Source organism: Rhinoderma darwinii, chromosome 1 (assembly GCF_050947455.1).
Source record: "Rhinoderma darwinii isolate aRhiDar2 chromosome 1, aRhiDar2.hap1, whole genome shotgun sequence".
Taxonomy (NCBI): Eukaryota; Metazoa; Chordata; class Amphibia; order Anura; family Rhinodermatidae; genus Rhinoderma; species Rhinoderma darwinii.
This window is the reverse complement of record NC_134687.1, coordinates 156028440-156054726: the sequence shown is the minus strand read 5'-3', so window position 1 is coordinate 156054726 and position 26287 is coordinate 156028440. Positions and strand designations below refer to the sequence as shown.

The 26287-nt window shown below is 41.3% G+C and overlaps 1 protein-coding gene across 4 annotated transcripts in view; it reads left to right on the top strand.

Annotated features, from left to right (window-relative positions):
• The window catches only part of ADAD1 (adenosine deaminase domain containing 1), a 220649-nt gene extending 195073 nt beyond the window's left edge, over positions 1–25576 (top strand). Inside the window, exon 12 of one of the 4 annotated variants that reach the window (XM_075849715.1) lies at positions 25222–25576. In XM_075849715.1, coding sequence (XP_075705830.1) covers positions 25222–25335 — 114 coding nt within the window. In that variant the 3' untranslated portion in view covers positions 25336–25576. The remainder of the gene's footprint in view (positions 1–25221) is intronic. The other 3 variants (XM_075849716.1, XM_075849714.1, XM_075849717.1) reach the window with 3 other exon arrangements.
• Positions 25577–26287: the final 711 nt, after the last annotated feature.

Here is a 26287-nt window from a genome sequence, read left to right as displayed (position 1 = left end):
GATGATGGGGTTGAGAACTAGGGCTGGTCACTGAATTTAACACTCTTCCATACATTGTATTAACCCCTTCCCGACATCCGCCGTATATATTTACGGCGCACGACGGGTTGGGGAATATGGAGCGGTCTCAGCGGCTTAGCCCGCTCCATAAAACGAGCGTGTCGGCTGTGTGTTCCAGCCGACACTTCAGGGTAATGAGCAGGATTCCGCTCGTTTAACCGGTTAGATGTAGCGGTCAATATCGACCGCGGCACTTAAATGAATAGAAACAGGGACGGCCTCCTGTAATGTTCCAACGGCCGCAACGCAATCGTGGGGTGCCATTGGTTGGCATGACAGCCTGGGGCCTGATGAAGGCCCCCATGTCTGCCAGCTTTGTATTTCTACGGCAGGGCTTCATGGGAGAGTGTCAGTATCATAATATACTGCAGTACATTAGTATTGCAGTATATCATGCTGGTTCAAGTCCCCTGCGGGAACGAGTACAAAACTGTTAAAGGGTTTTTTCATATAAAAAAAATAATATGTAAAGTAAAAAAAAAACCTCTTTTGCCCTTTTTCCCTCAAGCACAATGTAAAAAAATTAACTTAATTGGTATCAACGCGTCAGTAAAATTCTGAACTATTAAAATATATAATTATTTAGTCTGCACGGTGAACCCTGTAAAAAACTAAAAATGCCAGAATCGCTGGTTTTTGGTCACTTCATCTCCCACAAAAAAAATGAATAAAAAGTCTCATGTACCCCAGAATGTTACCAATAGAAACTACATCTTGCCCTCATACTGCTCAATCGACAAAAAATTATGGCTCTCCGAATATGGCAACAAAACTCAAATAAAATTTTTAACAATCAGTTTTTTCCTTGTAAAAGTAGTAAAGCATAAAAATACCTATATAAATTTTATATCAGCGTAATCATATAGACCCGCAGAACAAAGTTAGCATGCCATTTCTACTCATGGCGAAAGCCGTTAAAACAACCCCCAAAAGATTGAGGAATCGCGTTTTTTTTCCCATTCAGTTTATGACCCTACCATGTGATGCTAAAAGAATAGCTTTTTTTCAGACCATTCAACGGTCTGCAAAGCAATCGCAAGTTAAAGGGGTTTTCCCATAATCAATACTTATCACCTATCCACAGGATTGGTGATAAATATCTGTTCGGTGGGGCTCCGATCACTGAGACTCCCAACGATCACGAGAATGGGCTTACTTTGCCGTTCCTGGGAGCCCCAAAGGAATGGAGCAGTAGTGCGCATGCTCGGCCATCGCTCCATTAATTTCTATGGGGCTGCTGAAGGTAGCGCTTGGCAGACCTATAGAATTGAATGGAGCGGGGTCGGGCATGTGCACAACTGCTCCACTCCTATTGGGATCTTAGGAATGGCAAAGTAAGCCTGTTCTCATGATCGGTGGAGGTCCCAGTGATCAGACCCCTACGATCAGATATTTATTACTTATCCTGCCTCTCTAGTGCACCTGTTGTAACCTTCATTTGCATCCAAGAATGTGAAATTGAATCACAATCGCTTATGCCTCCTAACAGGACAGATTGGTATTCCTTAAAGAGACTCTGTCACCACATTATAAGTGCCCTATCTCCTACATAAGGAGATGGGCGCTGTAATGTAGGTGACAGCAGTGCTTTTTATTTAATAAAACTATCTATTTTTACCACTTTATTAGCGGTTTTAGATTTATGCTAATGAGTTGCTTAATGCCCAAGTGGGCGTATTTTTACTTTAGACCAAGTGGCCGTTGTACAGGGGAGTGTATGATGCTGACCAATCAGCGTCATTCACTCCTCTCCATTCATTTACTCAGCGCATAGGGATCCTGCTAGATCCTTATGTGCTGTCTTATACTAACACATTAACGATACTGAAGTGTTTAGACAGTGAATAGACATTCCACGGGATGTCTATTCACAATCTCTGCACTTCGTTACTGTGTCTGTGGTAGTTACAGCAGAGGACGCATAATCTCGCGAGATTACGCGGTAAATGACAGGTTACAACGAGATCACGCTTCCTCTGCTGTAACTAACATAGAAACAGTAACGAAGTGCAGAGATTGTGAATAGACATCCCGTGGAATGTCTATTCACTGTCTAAACACTTCAGTATCGTTAATGTGTTAGTATAAGACTGCACATAAGGACCTAGCAGGATCCCTATGCGCTGAGTAAATGAATGGAGAGGAGCGAATTATGCTGATTCGTCAGCGCCATACACTCCCCTGTACAACGCCCACTTGGTCTAAAGTAAATATACGCCCACTTGGGCGTTAAGCAACTCATTAGCACAAATCTAAAAACGCTAATAAAGTGGTAAAAATAGATCGTTTTTCTAAATAAAAAGCACTGCTGTCATCTACATTATAGCGCTCATCTCCTTATGTAGGAGACAGGGCACTTATAATGTGGTGACAGCCTCTTTAAGTGTAATTGACTTGGAGTTATACTGTGATGACGAAGTGTACCCTTACATTTTTTGAGCACTGTATTTTTTGTTTTAAGAAACGCATGCAGTTTTAAATGCGTTTCACTGCTTTTTTAGGCTGAGTTCCCAAGTAGCGTAAACTCTACCGAATTCTGTGCAGAAATTCTGCAGCATTTACAGTAGCAGCAAAGTGAATGAGCTCTAGTAGATCTCATGCCCACGCTGAGGAAAAAAAATCGCACATTAGTCGTGTGGAAAGTGTTCTGCGGTGCGTTTTTAAATTCCGTAGCATGTCAATTTATGCTGCGTGTTTGGCCCATAGACAGATTCATGCTGTTGCGGTTTTTACAGCGTTTTCGCAGCGGAAACACAGTAAAAACCTATGGAAATACGCAGATGCCCATATACTTGGCAATAACGAATGTTTGACACTAAATATGCAGGTAAAACTGCTGCGGAAAAAACGCTGCGTCTCCACAGCAATATGAGCAAGTAGAACGCACTATTAGGCCTCATGCACACGACCGTATTTTTTCCCACCCGTAAATACTGGCGTAAATACGGGTCCGGTGTCACACGTATTCCACCCGTTTTGCACCAGTATTTACGAACCCGTGCTCGTAAATATGGGTCCGGTGTCACACGTATTCCACCCGTATTTACGAGCACGTTTTTGGCAGCAAAATAGCACTGCACTAATCGGCAGCCCCTTCTCTCTATCAGTGCAGGATAGAGAGAAGGGACAGCCTTTTCTGTAATAAAAGTTAAAGAAATTCATACTTACCCGGCCGTTGTCTTGGTGACGCGTCCCTCTCTTCACATCCAGCCCGACATCCCTGGATGACGCGGCAGTCCATGTGACCGCTGCAGCCTGTGATTGACCTGTGATTGGCTGCAGCGGTCACATGGCCTGAAACGTCATCCAGGACGTCGGCCCGGATGTCGAGAGGGACGCGTCACCAAGGCAACGGGCGGGAGACCGGACTGGAGGAAGCAGGAAGTTGTCGGTAAGTATGAACGTCTTTTATTTTTATTTTTTACAGGATAGGGGATACATGTCTTGTTTATGGCAGAGCGGGGAGATACCTCCCCGCTCTGCCATAGTTTTCATTGTAGTCCCGGCGGTAGTTACGCCACTGGGCTGTGGCCTGCAGACCGGGTAGTCCCCTGACCTCGCCTCACCTCGCAACGCTCCCGTAATCACGGGTGAACACACGCAGCCACCCATGATTACGGGAGCCCCATAGACTTCTATGGGATGCCCGTGCCGTTATTACGGCATGAAATAGGGCATGTTCTATCTTTTTTAACGGCACGGGTACCTTCCCGTGAGCAAACGGGAAGGTACCCGTGGCTAACAGAAGCCTATGAGCCCGTTATTGCGGGTCGTAATAACGACCCGCAATAACGGGTGTTTTTACGGTCGTGTGCATGAGGCCTTAGGTGCAGATTTCTGTGACAGATTTACCAGTGTTTTTCTAGAGATTCTGCTTCAGATTTTCTGTTGAAGAAAATCTGCAGCGTATCCTGTGTGTGGGAACATGCCCTTAAAGGCGATGTGTGAACATACTTATACAGTGACTAAGCTAAAACCAGAGAAATCCTTTAACCCTTTAAAGGGAACCTGTCACCAGCATTATTAAACCAGCTATGTCTGGTGGTAGTGGGTGAAAAATATTTTTTATGTAATCTATAATTATCTTCTAAGTACGCTCTGTACCCTTTAGTATTCAGTTTTTTTGTGTTCCTGTTCCATATGCTAATGAGCATATCAGATCTTCGTTCGAAAAGAGTTATATCTTCATTCCTCAATCCTTTCCAAGTTAACTTTGCCTCCTTACTTTTGATTGACAGCTCCTCGCCTCCCCCCAGCATACACAAAATTGGACGCTTGCGCATCATTGTCTTGTTCTGGTGCGTGCGCACAACAGGATGCGCAGTAACTAGATTTTAGACCCGAAGCATGGAAGGGTGTCAGACCATACATGATGGGCGCATTCGCGCTATCTCAGGCAAGATTTTGTCATTCAGGACGGGCCAGTTTTCAGTGGTGGGCGGGCATAAGAAGAGGAATTAACGAGACTGCCGGATTATTACCATAAAAGGCACAAAATGTTTGCAGGAGGAGGAGGAGTTTAGGGGAGGGGATAATGGCAATGAGCGTTTAAAAGTAGCGGACAGCGAGGGTTGAATAGAGTTCAAGAGGTGAAATACTGGTGACAGGTTCTCGTTAGTGATTCAACCTAGACGTATGAGGACTCGTTTTTCGCGGGACAAGTTGTAGTTTTTTATGGCACCATATAATGTACTGGGAAACTGAAAAAAAAAATTGTGGGGAGAAATGGGCAAAAAACAGCGATTGTGTTTTTGTTTTTGTTTTTACGGTGTTCATTGTGCCGTATAAACGACATATTCACTTTATTCTACTGGTTGATTAGATCACGGCAATACCAAATATGTAATTTTTTTGTTTGACCACTTTTATATATGGAAGACAATATTTGTCAAAATATGTCTCCATATTCTAAAAGCTGTAACTTTTTTAAAAAAAAATTCTGTCGATTTAGCGGTGTGATGGTTTATTTTTTGCGGGGAAGAGCTGTAGTTTTATTCGTACCATTTTGGGGTACATGCGACTTTTTGATCACTTTTTATTCTATATTTTTGGAGAACTAAAATGACAAAAAAAACAGCAATTTTGGCGGTTTTCGTTTTTTTGCATTCACCGTGCGGGTTAAATAACATATATTCATATACTAATAGTTTGGACTTTACGATACTAGACTCGACGATACCAGTTATGTTAACTTTTATTTTTCTTAACATTACCTTAGGGAAAAAATATTTTTATTTTTTTTTTGTTTTATTTCGGAGGTAGCTGGGGGCGTCCCTGCTCGAAAGTGTGAGATCGATATTAGTATCGATCTCACCTCTTTAACCCCTCAGATGCAGTGCTCAATAGTATGCACCGCATCTGAGAGGTTTTGGAGAGCTGGCGGGAGCTCCCTCTCATCCCACTGACACCCGGCGATAAGATCGCCGAGTGTCTGTGTCTCTGATGGCAGCCGGGGCCCTAATAAAGGCCCCCAGGTCTCCCCGTAGTAAATGCCTGCTAGTTGTTATTGCTGGCCGGAGGCATGGATTAGCAGATGCCTGTCCGTTTTAAACGGACAGGCAGTAATACACTGCAATACAAAAGTATTGCAGTGTATTATAAAAGCGATTTGATGATCGCATATTAAAGTCCCCTAGTGGGACTAGTAAAAAAGTTGAATAAAGTTAATTAAAAAGAATTTGAAAAAATGAAAAACCCAATTTTTCCCATTACAAAATGCTTTACTATTTAAAAAAAACACAATAAAGCAAAAAAGTTACACATATTTGGTATCACCGTGACCGTAACGACCCCGACTATAAAGCTGTTACATTATTTAACCCGCACGGTGAACGGCGTAAAAAACAATGGAAAAATTGCTGTTTTCTGTTGATCCTGACTTAAAAAAAATTGATAAAAAGTGATCAAAAAATTGCATCAACTCCAAAAAAATTAGAAAAAATAGTTTTTACTGTGTAAGTAGTAAAACATACAAAATCTATACAAATTCGGTATCTTTGCAATCGTAACAATCCGTTGAATAAAGTTATTGTGTTATTTATACCACACGGTAAATTACGTAGATTTAGTACGCAAAAAAAGAGTGGCGAAATTTCAGGTTTTCTTCTATCCCCCCCCAAAAACGTTACTAAAAGTTAATGAATAATTGTATGTACCCCAAAATGGTGCTATTAAAAAGTACAACTTGTCCCGCAAAAAACAAGACCTTAAACAGACAGCTATGTCGATGCAAAAATAAAAAAGTTATAGCTCTTTGAATGTGACGATGGAGAAACGTAAAAAAATGGCTTGGTCATTAGGGCCCAGAATACAAGCAGGGGGAAGGGGTTAAATGGGTCTATTACTGCAACCACATAAGGTATAATGTCATGGTCAAGCCAAGTCATTTCTGTACTAGTCTGACAAGGACACTGTACAGTTATGTGGTTGCGAAAATGTGCCTAAATAGAGTGGATTTACGCTAATGGGTTATGTATCCCGTTAAGGCTTTGTTCACATCTGCGCCAGGGCTCTATTTCGACGCAGTCCGTCAATACAAAGCCCTGACTGACACAAACGAAACCAGAGGTTTCCGTTTCCATCACCATTGATTTCAATGGTGACGGATCCGGTGCTCATGGTTTCCGTATGTCTCTGTTGTGCACCGGATCCGTCGTTTTGACGGAATCATGACAGAATCAATAGCGCAGTCGACTACGCTATTGATTCCCACTTCCTGCAGGGTGGGGGCGTGATAGAAGTCTGCCGCCACGGCGAGACAGAAAGACATAAAATCCTCTTTCCTTTCCGTTGGCATCTGGAGGCAGGAAGATGCCAACGTGTGACAAAAAAAGTCAAACCTGTCATCGCCGTCCACCCTCCGGATAAATGACAAGACCTCAGTTTCCCCCTTAAATTGCCTGTCCGTTACCCGGGGGGGTCCTTGTACACCCCCCGCGTGGAAGAGGTGCAGTTAGGGGGGGGGCGGGAACACTGACCTGGGTGGCCACAGGGGGGGCATCGTCATCTTGGACTGACACTGGTGAGGAGACAGGTGTCTCCTCCCCCGGTGACATTTCTGTGGCCACCAAGCGTCCCGCCAGTACTTCTTGCCCCTCCGCTTCATGATTGGTGGAAGTAGAAGCAATGGGTTTCCTCGACCTATGCTGCTGTCCATCTTTGGTGGCAGGGGCCTCAGGGTCTTGATAATTGCCTTCAGTTCCGTGGAAAAAAAAACATTAAGTACATAGTAAAACTCATTTTGAAAATTCAAACATAGGCATCAATACTTACGGCCGTTGTCCCCTGCTAGGTAAGATGAACAGCAGCTCATCATGGTGAGGGACCTATCTTCTTTTAGATGGAGAGCCCCCACTCCTCTCGGCCTTCCGCACCGCCTTCATGAAGCGGTCCCGCACGCTCTTCCACCTTTTTTTCACATCTTCCTCTGCAAATACAAAACTTATTCACACAGGACGCCTTCACACAGGACGCCTACGCTGCGGATAAGGTGACGGTAACCTAGTTAAAAATGGTTTCCGTTTGTCACCGTTGTGGAACGAACCCTGTCACAACGGTGACAGATGGAAAGCTAGGTTTCCCTCGCCATTGAGTTCAGTGGTGAGGAAAACTGAAGCGGAGGTTGCCTTTCCATTGAGTAGTTAACCCGACAGAAAACTACGTTGGAAGGGCAACGGTAGTGTGAACACAGTGTATCCATCCTGTCTGCTACAGAGAATTCCGACGAAAAACCACACCAAATAGTGGTGCAGTTTTTCAAACACAATGTCCCCTGGTAAGAACCTCTGACATCCTTCAGCCAGGTCTTCTTGTATGACATTACTGCTGAAATTTCTCTGTGGATGCCTTGGCAGATACGCTGTGTACATTATACTAGGTGTATCCGCCCTGTGTGAACATGGCCTAACCAAAATCATTTTTAAAAAAAAGCATACATTAGGATTAGTTCACATCTCAGTCAGGGCTCCATTCATGAGCAAAGCACCCATGAACGGAGTCCAAACCCAAACCATTGTTTTCCGTTTGCATCAACATTGATTTCGATGGAGACGGATCAGTTTGCTGATGGGATTACGTCTATTACAGTATTGCTTCCGTCAAAACTACGGAACCCTTGCACAAAGGAAACAAACGGAAACCATTAGCAACGGATTTGTCACCATTGAAATCAATGGTGATGCAAACGAAACTTACTTTACGTTTTTCTTTACGTTGAGGGGTTCCCCTGACTGAAAGCTCGGACGGAACCCTTCAGTGGAAACCACGCTGATGTGAACAGGCCCACATAAAAATATCGATACGCCTCTTCTGATGACACTTCTGTTCCTAAAATGTAAAAAAAATAATAATGACATACATAAACTACAGAAACCCCCCCCCCCCCCCCCAAAAAAAAAACATTTGCACATCTACCTACATGTATGGCAGATATGAGCAATTGCACTTACTTTTTTTAAATTTGGATGGAGGACTTCTGGGCTTAGCAAGAGGAAAAATCACGTCAAAACGCGTAAAAAAAAACGCCTCGCTAGCTCGAGGTGTTTTTTTTCCCATCTCACATTGATTTCAATGGGGTTTTGAAGGCGGAAACCGCCTCAAGAAAGCTCATGTCGCTTCTTTTACCTGCAAGGCGGTTTTTCCGCTCGCAGGAAAAAAACTCTGACTCCCATTGAAATCAATGGGAGACATTTTCGGATGTTTTTTGGCGAGTTTTCCGATGCGGTTTCTGTGTAAAAAAACAAAACTCCGTGTGAACAGGGCCTTAGTCTTTAACCCCTTAATGACCGGGCATGTTTGTACCTTAACCGCTTCCCGACCGCCCACTGTATATTCACGTCGGCACTTGCTGGGCTTTGTGCAGTGCCGACGTGAATTCACGGCGGGTGTTAAAAGCGCGATCCGGGTGTCTCAGAGTAGCGCTGACACCCGGATCGCGCTGTTATCACCTGCCTCTGGTCCTGGAGATATGATCGGGACCTGATTAGTTCAGGTCCCGGTCATGTGATCGCAGGGAAAGTGTGTTGTAGCAACGAACTGGAAAGTTTGTTGCTATAACAAACTGGAAAGTTTGTTGCTACAACAAACTTTCCCGGGGACCGATTGCTGGTGCTGCAGTCGGTTATAAGGCAGAACCGGGGGCCATATAACAGCCCCCGGGTCTGCCATGCACAGCAGCCTATGAGAACCAGCCGGAGGCTGGTTCTCATAAGCTTCCTGTCAGTGTGACTCTCAGCGTCACACTGACAGTTTATAATACGTTACACTACCTAGGTAGTATAATGTATTATAGCAGCGATCAGTGCTGCCAGGCTTCAAGTAAAACAAGTAAAAAGTAAAAAATAAAGTAATAAAAAAGTTTTATAAAAGTGTAAAAACAAGTTAGAAAAGTTACAAAAAAAAAAGAATGCTTTTTTTCCTATAATAAGTCTTTTATTATAGGAAAAAAATGAAAATGTTAAAAAAAAGTACACATATTTGGTATCACCGCGTTCGTAACGACCCAAACTATAAAACTATAATATTATTTTTCCCGCACGGTGAACACCGCAAAAAAAATAATTAAAAAACAATGTCAGAATCACTTTTTTTTGGTCATCAACCCTCGCAAAATATAGAATAAAAAGTGATCAAAAAGTCGCATGTACCCCAAAATAGTACCAATAAAAACTACAACCCGTCCCGCAAAAAACAAGCCCTTACACCGCTTTTTTGACGGAAAAATATAAAATTATGACTCAGAATATGGGGACACAGAAAAGAAATAATTTTATCAAAGTGATTTTATTGCGCAATCGCCACAAAACATAAAAAACCTATATACATATGGTATCGCCGTAATCGTACCGACCCGCAGAATAAAGTAAAATGTCATTTATACCGCACGGTGAACACTGTAAAAAAAAAAAATACAAAAAACATTGTCAGAATTTATGTTTCTTTGTCACTTTGCTTCCAAAAAACAGTACAGATTGTCCCGCAACAAATAAGCCCTCACACGGCTCCGTTGGAGAAAAAATAAATAAGTTCTGGCTCTCAGAATATGGCGATGCAAAATGTGCAGTGTTCCAAAAGCGGATAAGATCGGGCGCCATTTATCAGTGCGACACCGGCCACATATCTGCGAATTATTATTTATGTACCCCATTATTATACCCTCTTATTATGCCCTGATGTACTCCGCACAGGTTACATATGCCCCCACATCATAAACTGAAATACCAGCAAAACCCCAAACAGAACAGTTACCAAGCAAAATCTGCGCTCCAAAAGCCAAATGGTGTTCCCTCCCTTCTGAGCCCCACAGCGTGCCCAAACACCAGCTTACGTCCACATATATGACATTTTATATCTGGGAGAACCCGCTCAACATTGTTTGAGGTATTTGTCTTCAGTGGCACAAACTGGGCACAATATATTGTGCATTAAAATGGCATATCAGTGGAAAATTTAAATTTTCACTTTGCACCATCCGCTGCGCATTAACGCCTTGGCGCACCACGACTTAATAGCATGTTGTGGTGCGAGGGGTTATTTATGGAGCGGGCTCATGCGCTGTGCACGCTCCATATTCTGCAGGTGTCCGCTGTGTATTACAGCTGACACCCGGGACTAACGGACAGGAACAGCGATCGCGCTGTTACAGGAGCCTGTAAAATGACATTATACTGCAATACATTAGTATTGCAGTGTATTGTACCAGCGACCTAATGATCGCTCGTTCCAGTCCCCTAAAGGGACTTTTGGGAGGTTTCCACTGTTTTGGTACCTCAGTGGCTTTGCATATGCGACATGACACCCGAAAACCATTCCAGCTAAATTTGAGCTCCAAAAGCCAAATATTGTTCCTTCCCTCCTGAGTCCTGCCGTGGGTCCAAACAGCAGTTTATTACCACATATGGCGTATTGCTGTAATCAGGACAAATTGCTTTACAAATTTTGGGGTAATTTTTCTCCTTTATTCATTGTAAAAATTTAACATTTCTATGTTTTTTCAGAAAAAAAGTAGATTTTCATTTTCACGGCCTAATTCCACTAAATTCAGCAAAAAAACTGTGGGGTCAAAATGCTAACTATACCCCTAGAACAATTCCTTGAGGGGTGTAGTCTTCAAAATGGGGTCAGTTTTGGGGGGATTCCACTGTTTTGCTTACTCCAGGGCGTTGCAAACGCGACATGGAACTGAAAACCAATCCAGCAAAATCTGCGCTTCAAAATCCAAATGGCGCTCCTTCCCTTCTGAGCTCTGCCGTGGGTCCAAACAGCAGTTTAGTACCACATATGGGGTATTGGCGTAATCGGGAGAAGTAGCTTTACAAGTTCTGGGGTGCTTTTAATCTTTATTCCTTGCAAATATTATTTTTTTTTATATTTTTTCAGAAAAAAAGTAGATTTTCACTTTCACAGACAAACTCCAATAAATATAGCAAAATACCTGTGGGGTCAAGATGCTAACTATACCCCTAGATAAATTCCTTGAGGGGTGCAGTTTCCAAAACCGTCTCACTTTTGGGGGATTTCCACTGTTTTGGCACCACAAGACCTCTTCAAACCTGACATGGTGCCTAAAATATATTCTAAAAAAAGGAGGCCCCAAAATCCACTAGGTGCTACTTTGCTTCTGAGGCCGGTATTTCAGTCCATTAGCGCACTAGAGCCACATGTGGGATATTTCTAAAAACTGCAGAATCTGGGCACTAAATATTGAGTTGCATTTCTCGGGTAAAACCTTCTGTGTTACAGAAAAAAATGTATTACAAATGAATTTCAGCAAAAAAAATAAAATTTGTAAATTTCACCTCTACTTTGCTTTAATTCCTGTGAAGCGCCTAATGGGTTAAGAAACTTTCTGAATGCTATTTTGAATACTTTGAGGGGTGCAGTTTTTAATATGGGGTGATTTATGGGGTCTATCTAGTACATAAGGCCCTCAAAGCCACTTCAGAACTGAACTGGTCCCTGTAAAAATAGCCTTTTGAAATTTTCTTGAAAATGTGAGAAATTGCTGCTAAAGTTCTAAACGTTGTAACGTCCTAGAAAAATAAAATAATGTTCAAAAAACTATGCAAATATAAAGTAGACATATGGAATATATAAAATATTAACTATTTTGTGTGGTATTACTATCTGTTTTACAAGCAGATACATTTAAAATGAGAAAAATCATAATTTTTGCAAATTTTCTCTAAATTTTGGTGTTTTTCACAAATAAGCAATGAATTTATTGACCAAATTTTTCCACTAACATAAAGTACAATATGTCACGAGAAAACAATCTCAGAATCGCTTAGATAGGCAAAAGCATTCCGGAGTTATTACCACATAAAGAGACACATGTCAGATTTGAGAAAATGGGGCTGGTCATGAAGGTCAAAATGAGCTCGGTCTTGAAAGGGTTAATGACCAAGCCAGATTTGTCAAATCTGGTATGTCTGACTTTATCAGAGAATAACTCTGTGAAAGTTTTGAATATCCAAGTAATTCTGAGATTGTTTTTTTGTCACATGTTGTACTTTATTTTAGTGGTAAAAGTAGACTGATACGATTTGCGGAAATTAATTAAAAAATAGAAAAATGGAAGAAATTTTGTAAAAATTACCATTTTCCCCTATTTTTAACTGCAATATGTCACATATGTACATACATACAGTACAATTTTTTAAATTAAATATATATTTCGATCTCTTTACTCTTTTATTTTGGCAGCACTTTTGAAAAAATAAAAAAAAAATTCAGCAATTTAGAGGACTTACAAATGTAATAATAATTTTATAAATTTTGAAGTACATTTTTTTTTCCTGCACCGAGCCAGGTTTTCAGAGGCTCATAGGTCTCAGAGTGATGGAAACCTCCACAAATGACCCCATTTAGAAAACTAGACCCCTTAAGGGTATAGTAAGTATTTTGACCCCACAGTTTTTTGCTAAATTTAATACATAGCAGGTGAAAAAAAAAATATTTTTTTTCATAAAAGTATCAGTTTGAAGACCAATTTCTTTGTAAAGCGACCATGAGAATGAAGAAACACACCACAAAATCTATCACCCTGTTTCTCCTGTTTTCAAAAATACCCACATTAGCGCTGCCTGGACACACGGCAGGACCTAAAAGGAAGGGAGCACCCGGAGGCTTTCAGGACTCATATTTTGCTTGAAAATGTTTTAGGCCCCACTGTACATTTGGAGAGGCTTTGAGCTGCCAGAACGATAGAAACTCCCCATAAACGACCCCATTTCGAAAACTAGACCCCATAACGTAATTATTTAGGTGTATACTAAGTATTTTGACCCCACAGTTCTTTGCTAAATTTAATGCATATCAGGTGAAAAAAAAAATTATTTCACTTTTTTCATATAAGTATTTGTTTGAAGACCGATTTCTTTGTAAAGCGAACATGAAAATGAAGAAACACACCCCAAAATCTATCACCCTCTTTCTCCTGTTTTCAAAAATACCCACATTGTGGCCCTAATGCGTTGTTTGGACACACGGCAGGGCCCCAAAGGAAGGGAGCACCCGGAGGCTTTCAGGACTCATATTTTGCTTGAAAATGTTTTTAGGCCCCACTGTACATTTGGAGAAGCTTTGAGCTGCCAGAACGATAGAAACTCCCCATAAACGACCCCATTTCGAAAACTAGACCCCTTAAGGTATTTATCTAGGGGTATAGTTAGCATTTTGACCACACAGGTTTTTCGCTAAATATATTGGAATTAGTCTGTAAAAATTAAAATGTACTTTTGTTCTGAAACAACATAGAAATTTTTATTATTTGCAAGCAATAACGAAGAAAATGCACCCCAAAATTTGTAAAGCAATGTCTCCCGATTACGACAATACCCCATATGTGGTAATAAACTGCTCTTTGGACCCACAGCAGGGCTCAGAAGGGAAGGAGCGCCATTTGGATTTATGATTTTGCTGGAATGGTTTTCGGTGCCATGTCGCATTTGCAATGCACTGGAGGGACCAAAACAGTGGAAACCCCCCAAAAGTGACCCCATTTTGGAAAAACCTTCAAGGAATTTTTCTAGGGGTATAGTGAGCATTTACACCCCACGGGTCTTTTACAGAGTTTATTGGAATTAGGGCGCGAAAATTAATATCAAATTTATTCTTACAGGCTTCTGTAACAGAGCGATCGCTGTACCTGTCCGTTAGTCCCGGGTGTCAGCTGTAATACACAGCCGACACCCGCAGCGTATGGAGTGGGCTCAGCACGTGAGACAGCTCCATACATCAACCGCCGCACCATGACGGGCAATTAAAGGGAATGTGTTGCCAGCAAAACATGTTTTGTTTTTTTTAATTAAACATTTAGTGTGTAGGTGTTTAAACATTGTTCAAATTTTTTAATTTTTTTTCACGAGTCAGGAAATATTATAAATTAGATGCTAATTTATAATATTTCCCATTGCTGGTCATTAGATGGAGCTATTCCCAAAATTGCAGCATTGCATGTGGTAAAGCAACCACATTGCTTTTTGCTGCAAAATTGGGAAAAAAGCACTCGCTCTAGTGAGCTCTGAGAATCCCCCCCTCCTTTATCCTGGCTAGTGCCGGGATAAACGAGGGGATTGAACGGTCTAACCTCCTACACTGTGTGTCGCCATTTTTTGAGCTAACACACAGTGTAGTAGGTTTACATACAGTAGTAAACAAACACGAACATACATAGAAATCTCTTACCTGCCGCCGCGGCTCCCTCCGGCCCGTCCGCTCCGTCTGCTGCCGCTGGTCCAAGTGCACAAGTCCGGAAGCCGCGGCCGGAAGTAGTAATCTTACTGTCCGGCCGCGACTTCCGGTCCACAGGAAAATGGCGCCGGACGGCGCGCATTTCAAATTGGACTGTGTGGGAGCGGCGCATGCGCAGTTCCCACACAGACGGCGTACACAGAAGTGGATGGGACGGGACCCGTTCGCAGTCCCTATGGGACTGGCTGCCGTATTCCATGTCTGTATGTGTCGTTAATCGACACATACAGAATTGAAAAAAAAATGGCAGCCCCCATAGGGAAGAAAAAGTGAAAAAATAGAAAAAAGTAACACACAAACACACAAATAAATAAAAACGTTTTTAATAAAACACTAACATTAAACTGACATGAAATTTTTTTTGGTGGTGACACTGTTCCTTTAAGTCATAGTGCTCAAAGGGGTTAATGCACAGCGGATGGTTCAAAGTGAAAATTGCAATTTTCCACTGATACACCATTTTAGTGCATAATATGTTGTGCCCAGTTTGTGCCACAGAAGACAAATACCTCATAAAACGTTAAGCGGGTTCTCTCGGGTATGGCGACGTCATATCTGTGGGCGCAAACTGCTGCTTGGGCACGCTGCAGGGCTCAGAAGGGAGGGAACGCCATTTTGCTTTTGGAGCGCAGATTTTGCTTGGTAGGTTTCTGTTTTGGGTTTCGCTGGTATTTCAGTTTATAATGTGGGGGTATGTGTAATCTGTGCGGAGAACATCAGGGTATGTGTAATCTGTCCGGAGTATATCAGGGCATAATAAGAGGGTATGATAATGGGGTAAATAAATAATATTTCCTAGATATGTGGCCGGTGTCGCACTGATAAATGGCGCCCGATCTTATCCGCTTTTGGACATTCTGCACATTTTGCATCGCCATATTCTGAGAGAGAACTTTTTTATTTTTTCACCACCGGAGCCGTGTGAGGGCTTATTTGTTGCGGGACAATCTGTCGTTTTCATTGGTACCATTTTGGGGTACATGCGATTTTTTTTGATCACTTTTTATTCCATTTTTTTGCAATCCTGAGCAAAAAACAGGAATTCTGACACAGTTTTTTAGGTTTTCTTTTTGCGGCGCTCACCGTACGCTATAGGTGACATTTTTACTTTATTCTGTGGGTCGGTACGATTACGGCGATACCATATGTATATAGGTTTGGTCCTTTTTTTTAGCGTTTGCACAATAAAATGACTTATTTATAAAAAAAAAAAATTCATATTCTGAGAGCCATAATTTTTACATTTTTTAGTCAAAAAAGCTGTGTAAGGGCTTGTTTTTTGCGGGACGGATAGAAGTTTTTATTGGTACTATTTTCGGGTACATGCGACTTTTTGATCACTTTTTATTCTTTATTTAGGGAGCGGTGGTGACTAAAAAAATTTGCGATTCTGTCGTCGTTTTTCATTTCTATTTTTTTTGCCGTGTTCACCGTGCGGGAAAAATAACATTATAGTTTGGGTCGTTACGAACGCGGTGATACCAAATATGTGTACTTTTTTAACGTGTTCATTTTTTTTCTATAATAAAAGTCTTATTATAGGAAAGAAAAGCATTTAGTGTTTATAGAACTTATAACTTTTATTTTTACACTTTTTTTAAAACATTTTTATTACTTTTTTTTACTTTTTTACTTGTCCCACTAGGGGACATTTAGACTTGCAGCTTTGATCGCTGCTAGAGTACATTACACTACACACGTAGTATAATGTACTCTAACTGTCATTGTGACGTGACTGTCACACCGACAGGAAGCAGAGGAGGAACGGCCGGAGGCTATTCCTCCGAGGCTTCCGTACATGGCAACCCGGAGGTCATTATCTGACCTCCGATTGCCGTGGCAAGCATCGGTAGCCCCCACGATCACTTCGTGGGGGCTGCCGATGTGCTTCAAACCACTTAAATGCGGCGATGGCAATCCGTCGCCGCACTTAAGGGGTTAACTGCCGAAAGCAGCGGCGATGGTCCACTGTCCGGCGAGACTGATGTCTCAGCTGTCTAGGACAGCTGTCAGCGCGCGTCTGTCACTCTGTGTTTACACAGAGTGACAGTTTGAAATGCGGACGAAAATGCACGTCCTGGTGCGGGAACTAGCAGCCGACCAGGACGTGCATTTTCATCCTTGGTCGTGAAAGGGTTAAATGGTCCAACAGTCCGGTTCAGTAGGCTACGCAATCATGGGGAAGACTGCTGACTTGACCGTTCTCCAGAAGACCGTCATTGACACCCTCCACAAGGAGGGTAAGCCACAAAGGGACATTGCTAATGAAGCTGGCTATTTACAGAGTGCTGTATCCAAGCATATTAATGGAAAGTTGAGAGGAAGAAAAAGTGTGGTAGGAACAAGTGCACAAGCAACAGGGAAAACTGCAGCCTTGAAAGGATTGTCAAGAAAAGGCCATTCAAGAATCTGGGGGAGATTCACAACTGGACTGCAGCTGGAGTCCGAGCTTCAAGAGCCACCACACACAGACGTATCCAGGACATGGACTACACCTGGTGTGTTGCTCAGTGGTCCAAAGTCCTGTTTCCAGTTGAAAGTAAATTTTGCATTTCATTTGGAAATCAAGGTCCCAGAGTATGGGGGAAGAGTGGAGAGGCACTCAATTTTAGTTGCTTGCGGTCCAGTGTAAAGTTTCCACAGTCAGTGATGGTTTGGGGAGCCATGTCATCTGCTTGTGTTGGTCCACTGTGTTATATCAAGTCCAGAGTCAATGCAGCCGTCTACCAAGATCCTTTAGAGCACTTCATGCTTCCCTTCTGGCTTTATGGAGATGCTGATTTCATTTTCCAGCAGGACTTGGCACCTGCCCACACTGCCAATAGTACCAATACCTGGTTTAATAACCACAGTATCGCTGTGCTTGATTGGCCAGCAAACTCGCCTGACCTAAACCCCATCGAGAATCTGGTGTATTGTCAAGAGGAAGATGAGACATCAGACCCAACAATGCAGACGAGCTGAATGTCGCTATCAAAGCAACCTGGGCTTCCATAACACCTCAGCAGTGCCACAGTCTGATCGCCTCCATGCCACGCCGCATTGATGCTGTAACTCATACAAAAGGAGCCCCGACCAAGTATTGAGTGCATATACTGTACATGCTTTTCAGTAGGCTGACATTTCATTATTATAAAAAATCATTTTTGAAATTGGCCTTATATAATCTATTTTTCTATAATACTACATTTTGGGTTTTCATTAACTTTTAGCCATAATTATCAAGCTTAAAAGAAAAAATGCTGGAAATAGATTACTGTGTGTGTAATGAATCTATATAATATGAGTTTCACTTTTTTAATTGAATTACTGAAATAAATTAACTGTTTGATCTAATTCATTGAGAAGAACATGTAGGCATTTCAACAAAAATCATACCAGTCACTGCCTTGAGAATATGAGACTAACATAGCATTACATATTGCACTTTGCCTCAAGCCTAATACAAGAGTGCCCTAACAGCAGGCTTATAGAACAGACAGCCCTGGGTCCCTTTCTAGGTCCCCATGGCTGACTGTAGAGTGTTCCTCCAGTCTCTGATCGTGTCACCAGGTTAAACGGGCCACATTGATCAAATGGTTAAAATGCTGGGTTCAGAGTTTTTTTCCGATCCCAGCTGTATTCAGAAGGCTGCTCTAAGTTCAGGAGTTGTTAGGCTGGATTCACACGAGCATGTTCGGTCCGTAAAGGACGGAACGTAGTTCGGCCGCAAGTCCCGGACCGAACACATTGCAGGGAGCCGGGCTCCTATCGTCATAGTTATGTACAACGCTAGGAGTCCCTGCCTCTCCGTGGAACTATTGTCCGGTTTAGAGAATGAGTGCTCACTTGAGCGCTCAAATGCCTTTTCTTCTGCGTCGCCAAAATATATTGTAGACTAAGGACCTGCACCGTCCGCCGTCAAAAGGCAGCGCTGGTCATTAAAAGTTTAACCACAAGCATAAACTATATTAAATACAAGCACACGGCTTCAGAATATCTGACCGTTATTATATACATGTTTTATTGTGAATTAACTTTTTTAATGATTGTATGGTTTTGTTGTAATATATACAGTGAAGGAAATAAGTATTTGATCCCTTGCTGATTTTGTAAGTTTGCCCACTGTCAAAGACATGAACAGTCGAGAATTTTTAGGCTAGGTTAATTTTACCAGTGAGAGATAGATTATATTTAAAAAAAAAACACAGAAAATCACATTGTCAAAATTATATATATTTATTTGCATTGTGCGCAGAGAAATAAGTATTTGATCCCTTTGGCAAACAAGACTTAATACTTGGTGGCAAAACCCTTGTTGGCAAACACAGCAGTCAGACATTTTTTATAGTTGATGATGAGGTTTGCACACATGTTAGATGGAATTTTGGCCCACTCCTCTTTGCAGATCATCTGTAAATCATTAAGATTTTGAGGCTGTCGCTTGGCAACTCGACTCTTCAGCTCCCTCCATAAGTTTTCGATTGGATTATTGTCTGGAGACTGGCTAGGCCACTCCATGACCTTAATGTGCTTCTTTCTGAGCCACCCCTTTGTTGCCTTGGCTGTATGTTTCGGGTCATTGTCGTGCTGGAAGACCCAGCCACGAGCCATTTTTAATGTCCTGGTGGAGGGAAGGAGGTTGTCACTCAGGATTTGACGGTACATGGCTCCATCCATTCTCCCATTGATGCGGTGAAGTAGTCCTGTGCCCTTAGCAGAGAAACACCCCCAAGACATAATGTTTCCACCTCCATGCTTGACAGTGGTGACGGTGTTCTTTGGGTCATAGGAGCCCCAGATCGATGTCGATTGACAGTCATTTTGTATGTCTTCCATTTTCTTACTATTGCACCAACAGTTGTCTCCTTCTCACCCAGCGTCTTACTTATGGTTTTGTAGCCCATTCCAGCCTTGTGCAGGTCTATGATCTTGTCCCTGACATCCTTAGAAAGCTCTTTTGTCTTGCCCATGTTGTAGAGGTTAGAGTCAGACTGATTAATTGAGTCTGTGGACAGGAGTCTTTTATACAGGTGATGATTTAAGACAGCTGTCTTTAATGCAGGCACCAAGTTGATTTGGAGCGTGTAACTGGTCTGGAGGAGGCTGAACTCTTAATGGTTGGTAGGGGATCAAATACTTATTTCTCTGTGCACAATGCAAATAAATATATATAATTTTGACTATGTGATTTTCTGTGTTTTTTTTTTAATATAGTCTATCTCTCACTGGTAAAATAAACCTAGCCTAAAAATTCTAGACTGTTCATGACTTTGACAGTGGGCAAACTTACAAAATCAGCAAGGGATCAAATACTTATTTCCTTCACTGTATATATTTTCCAGTATGTTTTATGCTTTTGTTTGCTTTTTTTTGTAAAATCTATACTTCTAATATTCAAACACGAATTGTAAAATGTTCGCTTTTCTCACCTTGAAACTGTTCCTTAACCCCTTCCCGCGATTGGGCGTGACTGTACGTCCAAATTCCAAGTGAGTTCCCGCACTCGGGCGTACAGTCACGCCTTGGAGATAAAGCGAGCACAGGAGCTGTGCGCGCTTTATCTTCAGCGGCTGTCAGCTGTTATACACAGCTGACAGCCGCTGTGATGGCTGTTAACCATCAGCCATTTAACCCCTTCAATGCGGCTGTCAATGACGTCCGCCGCATTGAAGTGGTTTACAGAGGGAGGGAGTGCCCTATGTACCCCCGGGCCTCCCCGCGATGGATCGCGGGTGGCAATTGTTGCTATGGCAACCAGGAAGCCGTTACTAGGCAGGACCTAATCGGCTAACTGTCAAATGAAAAATGACAGTTACGATGCACTGCACTACATAAGTAGTGCAGTGCATCGTAGCGGGGATCAGAAGACCAGATCTTCAAGTCCCCAGGTCAGTATAAAAGAAAAAGTGAAAAATGTAAAAAAAAAATGTGAAAGAAAAATAAATAAATAATAAAAACAATAATCGCCCTGTGTGCCTGATCAACTCCTTTAATATTAGAAAAAAAACAATACATAATAGGTATCGCCGCGTTCAGGACGGCCTGATCTATAAAAATATCACATTATTTTTACCGCACGGTGAACACCGTAAAAATTTTTAATAAAAGACAATGACGGTATTGAATTTTTTGGTCATCTTGTCTCAAATTTTTTTTTATAAAAAGTTGCAAGTAACGCAAAATGGTACCAATAGAAACTACAGTTCGTCACGCATAAAACAAGCCGCTCCGCAGCGATATCCACTAAAAAATAAAAAAGTTATGGCTCTCAGAAAATGGCGACACTAAAACATGATTTTTTTTTAGAAAAGAGTATTTTTTTTGTCTCAACGTAGTGAAACGTAAAAAAACAATATAAATTTGGTGTCACTGTAATCGTATCGCCCCGCAGAATAAAGTTAACATGTTGTTTATACTGCACGGTGAACACTGTAAAAAAATAAATAAAAAAAACGTGCTAGCATTGCTGTTTTTTGGTTTCCTCATCTCCCAAAAAATTGAATAAATAGTGATAAAAAAATCGCATGTCCCCCAAAATGGAACCAATAAAAATTACAGCTCGTTCCACAAAAAACGCACCCTCACACAGCTCCGTCACCGGAAAAATAACACATTATGACTCTCAAAACGCAATGATGCAAAATGATTCTAAATGACGGGCCAGACTCCTTTTTAGGTCCAGTAGAATTAGACTAAACACCCCACATCGTCATTTGCTGGACCCCATGGACGCAGCGGTGATGAGGAAACTTTAGGGCCTTGTGCGGCTTATAGGGCTGGTGAAGAAGTCAAAGATTAGGCAATACTGGGGTGCAGATATTTTGTATAATACCCAATAAACCCGGCCTCTGTATAAAGGATTGGTTCAAAGCGTACCACACCAATCCATGGATTATTCATTCTCCCCATTATTACATCATCCTATTATGACCTGATGTACTCTGCTCAGTTTACATATACCCTGATGTACTCCGCCCATCTTACATATACCCTGATGTACTCCGCCCAGCTTACATATACCCTGATGTACTCCGCCCAGCTTACATATACCCTGATGTACTCTGCTCAGTTTACATATACCCTGATGTACTCCGCCCAGCTTACATATACCCTGATGTACTCCGCCCAGCTTACATATACCCTGATGTACTCCGCACAGCTTACATATTGCCTGATGTATGCCGCCCAGCTTACATATACCCCGATGTACTCCACCCAGCTTACATATACCCTGATGTACTCCGCACAGCTTACATATACCCTGATGTACTCCGCCCAGCTTACATATACCCTGATGTACACCGCCCAGTTTACATATGCTCTGATGTACTCCGCCCAGCTTACATATGCCCTGATGCACTCCGCCCAGTTTACATATGCCCTGATGTACTCCGCCCAGCTTACATATGCCCTGATGTACTCCGCCCAGTTTACATATGCCCTGATGTACTCCTCAGAGCTTACATATACCCTGATGTACTCCTCATAGATTACATATACCCTGATGTACTCTGCCCAGTTTTCATATATCCTGATGTACTCCTCACATATTACATATACCCTGATGTACTCCTCACATATTACATATACCCTGATGTTCTCCGCACAGATTACACATATCCTGATGTACTCCACCCAGTTTACATATACCCTGATGTAGTCCGCCCAGCTTACATATGCCCTGGTGTACTCCGCCCAGCTTACATATACCCTGATGTACTCCGCCCAGATTACATATGCCCCCACATTATAAGATAAAATACCACTAAAACACCAAGCAAAATCTGCGCTTCAAAAGCCAAATGGTGGTCCAACTGAGCCTGGCAGTGTTCCCAAACGGCAATTTATGACCACATATGGGGTATTACTGTATTCTGGAGAACCCGCTTAACAATTTATGGAATGTGTGTCTACGGTGGTACAAGCTGGGCACAACACATTGGGCACTGAAATGGCATATCTGTGGAAAATCAGCAATTTTCAATCTGCAACATCTATGGTTTACTCATTTTTGCAAAACACTTGTGCGGTCAAAATGCTCACTACACCCCTAGATCAATTCTTTGAAGGATCTAGTTTCCAAAACGGGGTAATTTATCGGGGGTTCCACTGTACTGGTACTATAGCTCAATGCAACATGGGTCAAAAATCGAATCTTGTAAAATCTCCACTCCAAATACTAAATGGCGCTCCTTCCCTTTAGAGCCTTGCTGTGTGTCCAAATAGCAGTTTATGACCACATGTGGGGTATTTCCGTACTCTGAAGAAGTTGCTTTACAAATGTTACGGTGCTTTTTCTCCTTTATTTGATGAGAAAATGAAAAATTTTGAACTAATGATGCGTCTTATTGGAAAATAATGTAATTTTTCATTTTCACTGCCCATTTCTAATAAAATATATGAGACACCTGTGGGGTCAAAATGCTCACTACCCCCCTAGATGAATTCCTCAAGGGGTGTAGTTTGCCAAATGGAGTCACTTTTGGGTAGTTTCCACTGTACTGCTACCTAAGGGGCTTTGCAAAAGCGACATGGTGCAGAAAAACCAATCCAGCAAAATCTGCTCTCCAAAAGCCAAATGGCGCGCCTTCCATTCTGAGCCCTGATGTGTATTCATACAGTACTTTATTACCACATATGGGGTATTTCCGTACTCTGGAGATGTTGCTTTACAAATGTTATGGTGATTTTTCTCCTTTATTTGATGAGAAAATGAAACATTTTTACCTAAAGCTACGTCTTAGTGGAAAAAAATGAAATTTTTCATGTTTACTGCCCATTTCTAATGAAATCTATGAAACACCTGGGGGGTCAAAATGCTCACTACACCCCTAGTTGAATTCCTTTAGGGGTGTAGTTTGCCAAATGGAGACACTTTTTTTGCACTGTACCTGGTACCTTAGGAGCTTTACAAATGCGACATGGTGCCGAGAAATCAAACCAGCAAAATCTGTACTCCAAAAGCTAAATGGCGTGCCTTCCCTTCCGAGTCCTGCCGCTTCCCAAAACAGCAGTTTATGACCATATGTTTGGTATATCTGTACTCTGGAGAAGTTGCTTTACAAATGTTGGGGTGCTTTTCCTCATTTATTTGTTGAAAAAATGAAAAATTTTGCATTAAAGCTACATCTTATTGGAAAATAATGTAATTTTTCATTTTCACTGCCCAATTCTAATGAAATCTATGAAACACCTGTGGGGTCAAAATGCTCACTACACCCCTTTATGAATTCCTCAAGCGGTGTAGTTTCCAAAATGGGGTCTTTTTTGGGGTGTTTCCTTTATTTTTGCACCACAAGACCTCTTCTAACCTGACATGGTGCCTGAAATATAATTTAAGAAAAGGAAGGCCCAAAAATCCTCTAGGTGCTCCTTTGCTTCTGGGGCTTTTGTTTCAGTCCATTAGCACACTAGGGCCACATGTGGGATATTTCTAAAAACTTCAGAATCAGGGCAATAAATATTTAGTTGTATTTCTCTGGTAAAAACCTTCAGTATTACAGGAAAAATGGATTAAAATGGAATTTCTGCAAAAAAAAAATGAAATTTGCAAATTTCCCTTCCACTTTGCTTTAATTCCTGTGAAACGCATAAAGGGTTAAGAAACTTTCTAAATGCTGTTTTGAATACTTTAAGGGGTGCAGTTTTTAAAATGGGGTGATTTGTGGGGTTCCTAATATATAAGGCCCTCAAAGCCACTTCAGAACTGAACTGGTCCCTAAAAAAATAGGCTTTTGAAATTTTCTTGAAAATTTGAGAAATTGCTGCTAAACTTATAAGCCTTGTAACGTCCTAGAAAAATAAAAGGATGTTCAAAGAATGATGCCAATCTAAAGTAGACATATGGGAAATGTTAGCTAGTAACTATTTTGTGTGGTATAACTATCTGTCTTACAAGCAGATACATTTGAATTTAGAAAATGCTAATTTTTTCCAAATTTTCTCTAAATTTTGGTATTTTTCACACAAAAATATTGAATATATCGACCAATTTTTTTCACTAACTGAAAGTACAATATGTCACGAGAAAACAATCTCAGAATCGCTTGGATAGGTAAAAGCATTCCCAAGTTATTACCAGATATAGTAACACACGTCAGATTTAAAAAATGAGGCTGTGTCATTTGGTCCAAAAATGGCTGGGTCCTGAAGGGGTTAAAAAAAACTATTTCAGAAATTTTTTGCTACTCAAACTAGCATGCCTACAACCCACCGACATGTCCTGTACACGCCTAGATCCTATGTGTATATATAAATGTGTGTGTGTGTGTGTCTGTATAGATAGCACAGCACAGTTTATTCTGGTTTACAAAAAAAAATAATTATATGCCACAATTTTATTTAAAAAAAAGTTGCTGATTAATATTTACATTAGTTTGCATGGTTGTATCATATGAATTTATATGACATTTTGTTTTTAACCTACAGAACCTTTCGGGGGCCTATCAAGAAGCAAAGTGCTTGCTGAGGTCCTATTTTGAACAACAGTGTTTTGGATCTTGGATTGTGAAGTCAAAAAAGATTGAAAACTTTGCAATGTAATTGCATAATTCTACAAGAACTGTAATATTCATTTATATAGGATTGTCCCATTTTTATTATTATTAGCCTATTGTTAACTGTATGTTAATGTTCAAAAAGAAAATGTTCATGGCATTCAATGCTCCTTTTTTGTCTTTTTATGGGTTATTTTTATGCTGTAAACAAGCTACCTATGTTACGTATTCATAAAAAAAATCTTTATTTTGTATGTAATTTAGGAGTCTTAACATATATATAATTTTTTTTGTCCCTTTTTCTTCAACAAAATACAAAAGTAAGCTTTGTGTTGGTGTGTTTTTTGTCATTTTTGCATTTAACTTATATAATAAGGATATTTAGGGCTTGCACATGCTAGGTTTTGTTTTCCTGCTTAAAGTGTACCTCCCGATTGTGATCCCACCTAACCTGACATGGCAACAATACGACGCCTAGCGAGTATTGTGCATGGGTCCTATTGTAATTAATAAGACTTGTGCACAATACTCGAGTGTCATTTGCCATGAGAACTGTACAACCCAGCATGCACTAGTGTCTTTTTCATTACCAATGTTAGGTGGAGTAATAGATGGTAACTGAAGGTACGCTTTAAGGCCTCGTGCACATGCCGATATTACGACTCTGAATTGTATGCAGCCACAATATGGCAGATATATGGTATCACACTGTACTACTATATGCCTCCAATTTCATAGTAAGCCATACAGACTTTTCTCTGTTGGAAACTATCAAAAGTAGTAATGGCATGTTCCATTGGCTGCCGTAAAATGCAGGTATTCTCCCCTATATACAAGCATTGTTTCTAACTTTCGTAATAAGGTGCCACACGGAGGTATTATATAAAGCTGGGAGGACACACTGCTGCCGTACAGGCTCTATGCAGATGGCTCTGCCGTGTGCATGTGCCTTTACACTTATTTGGCCATGAATTATTTCCTTTTCCCCCTTTTCAGAA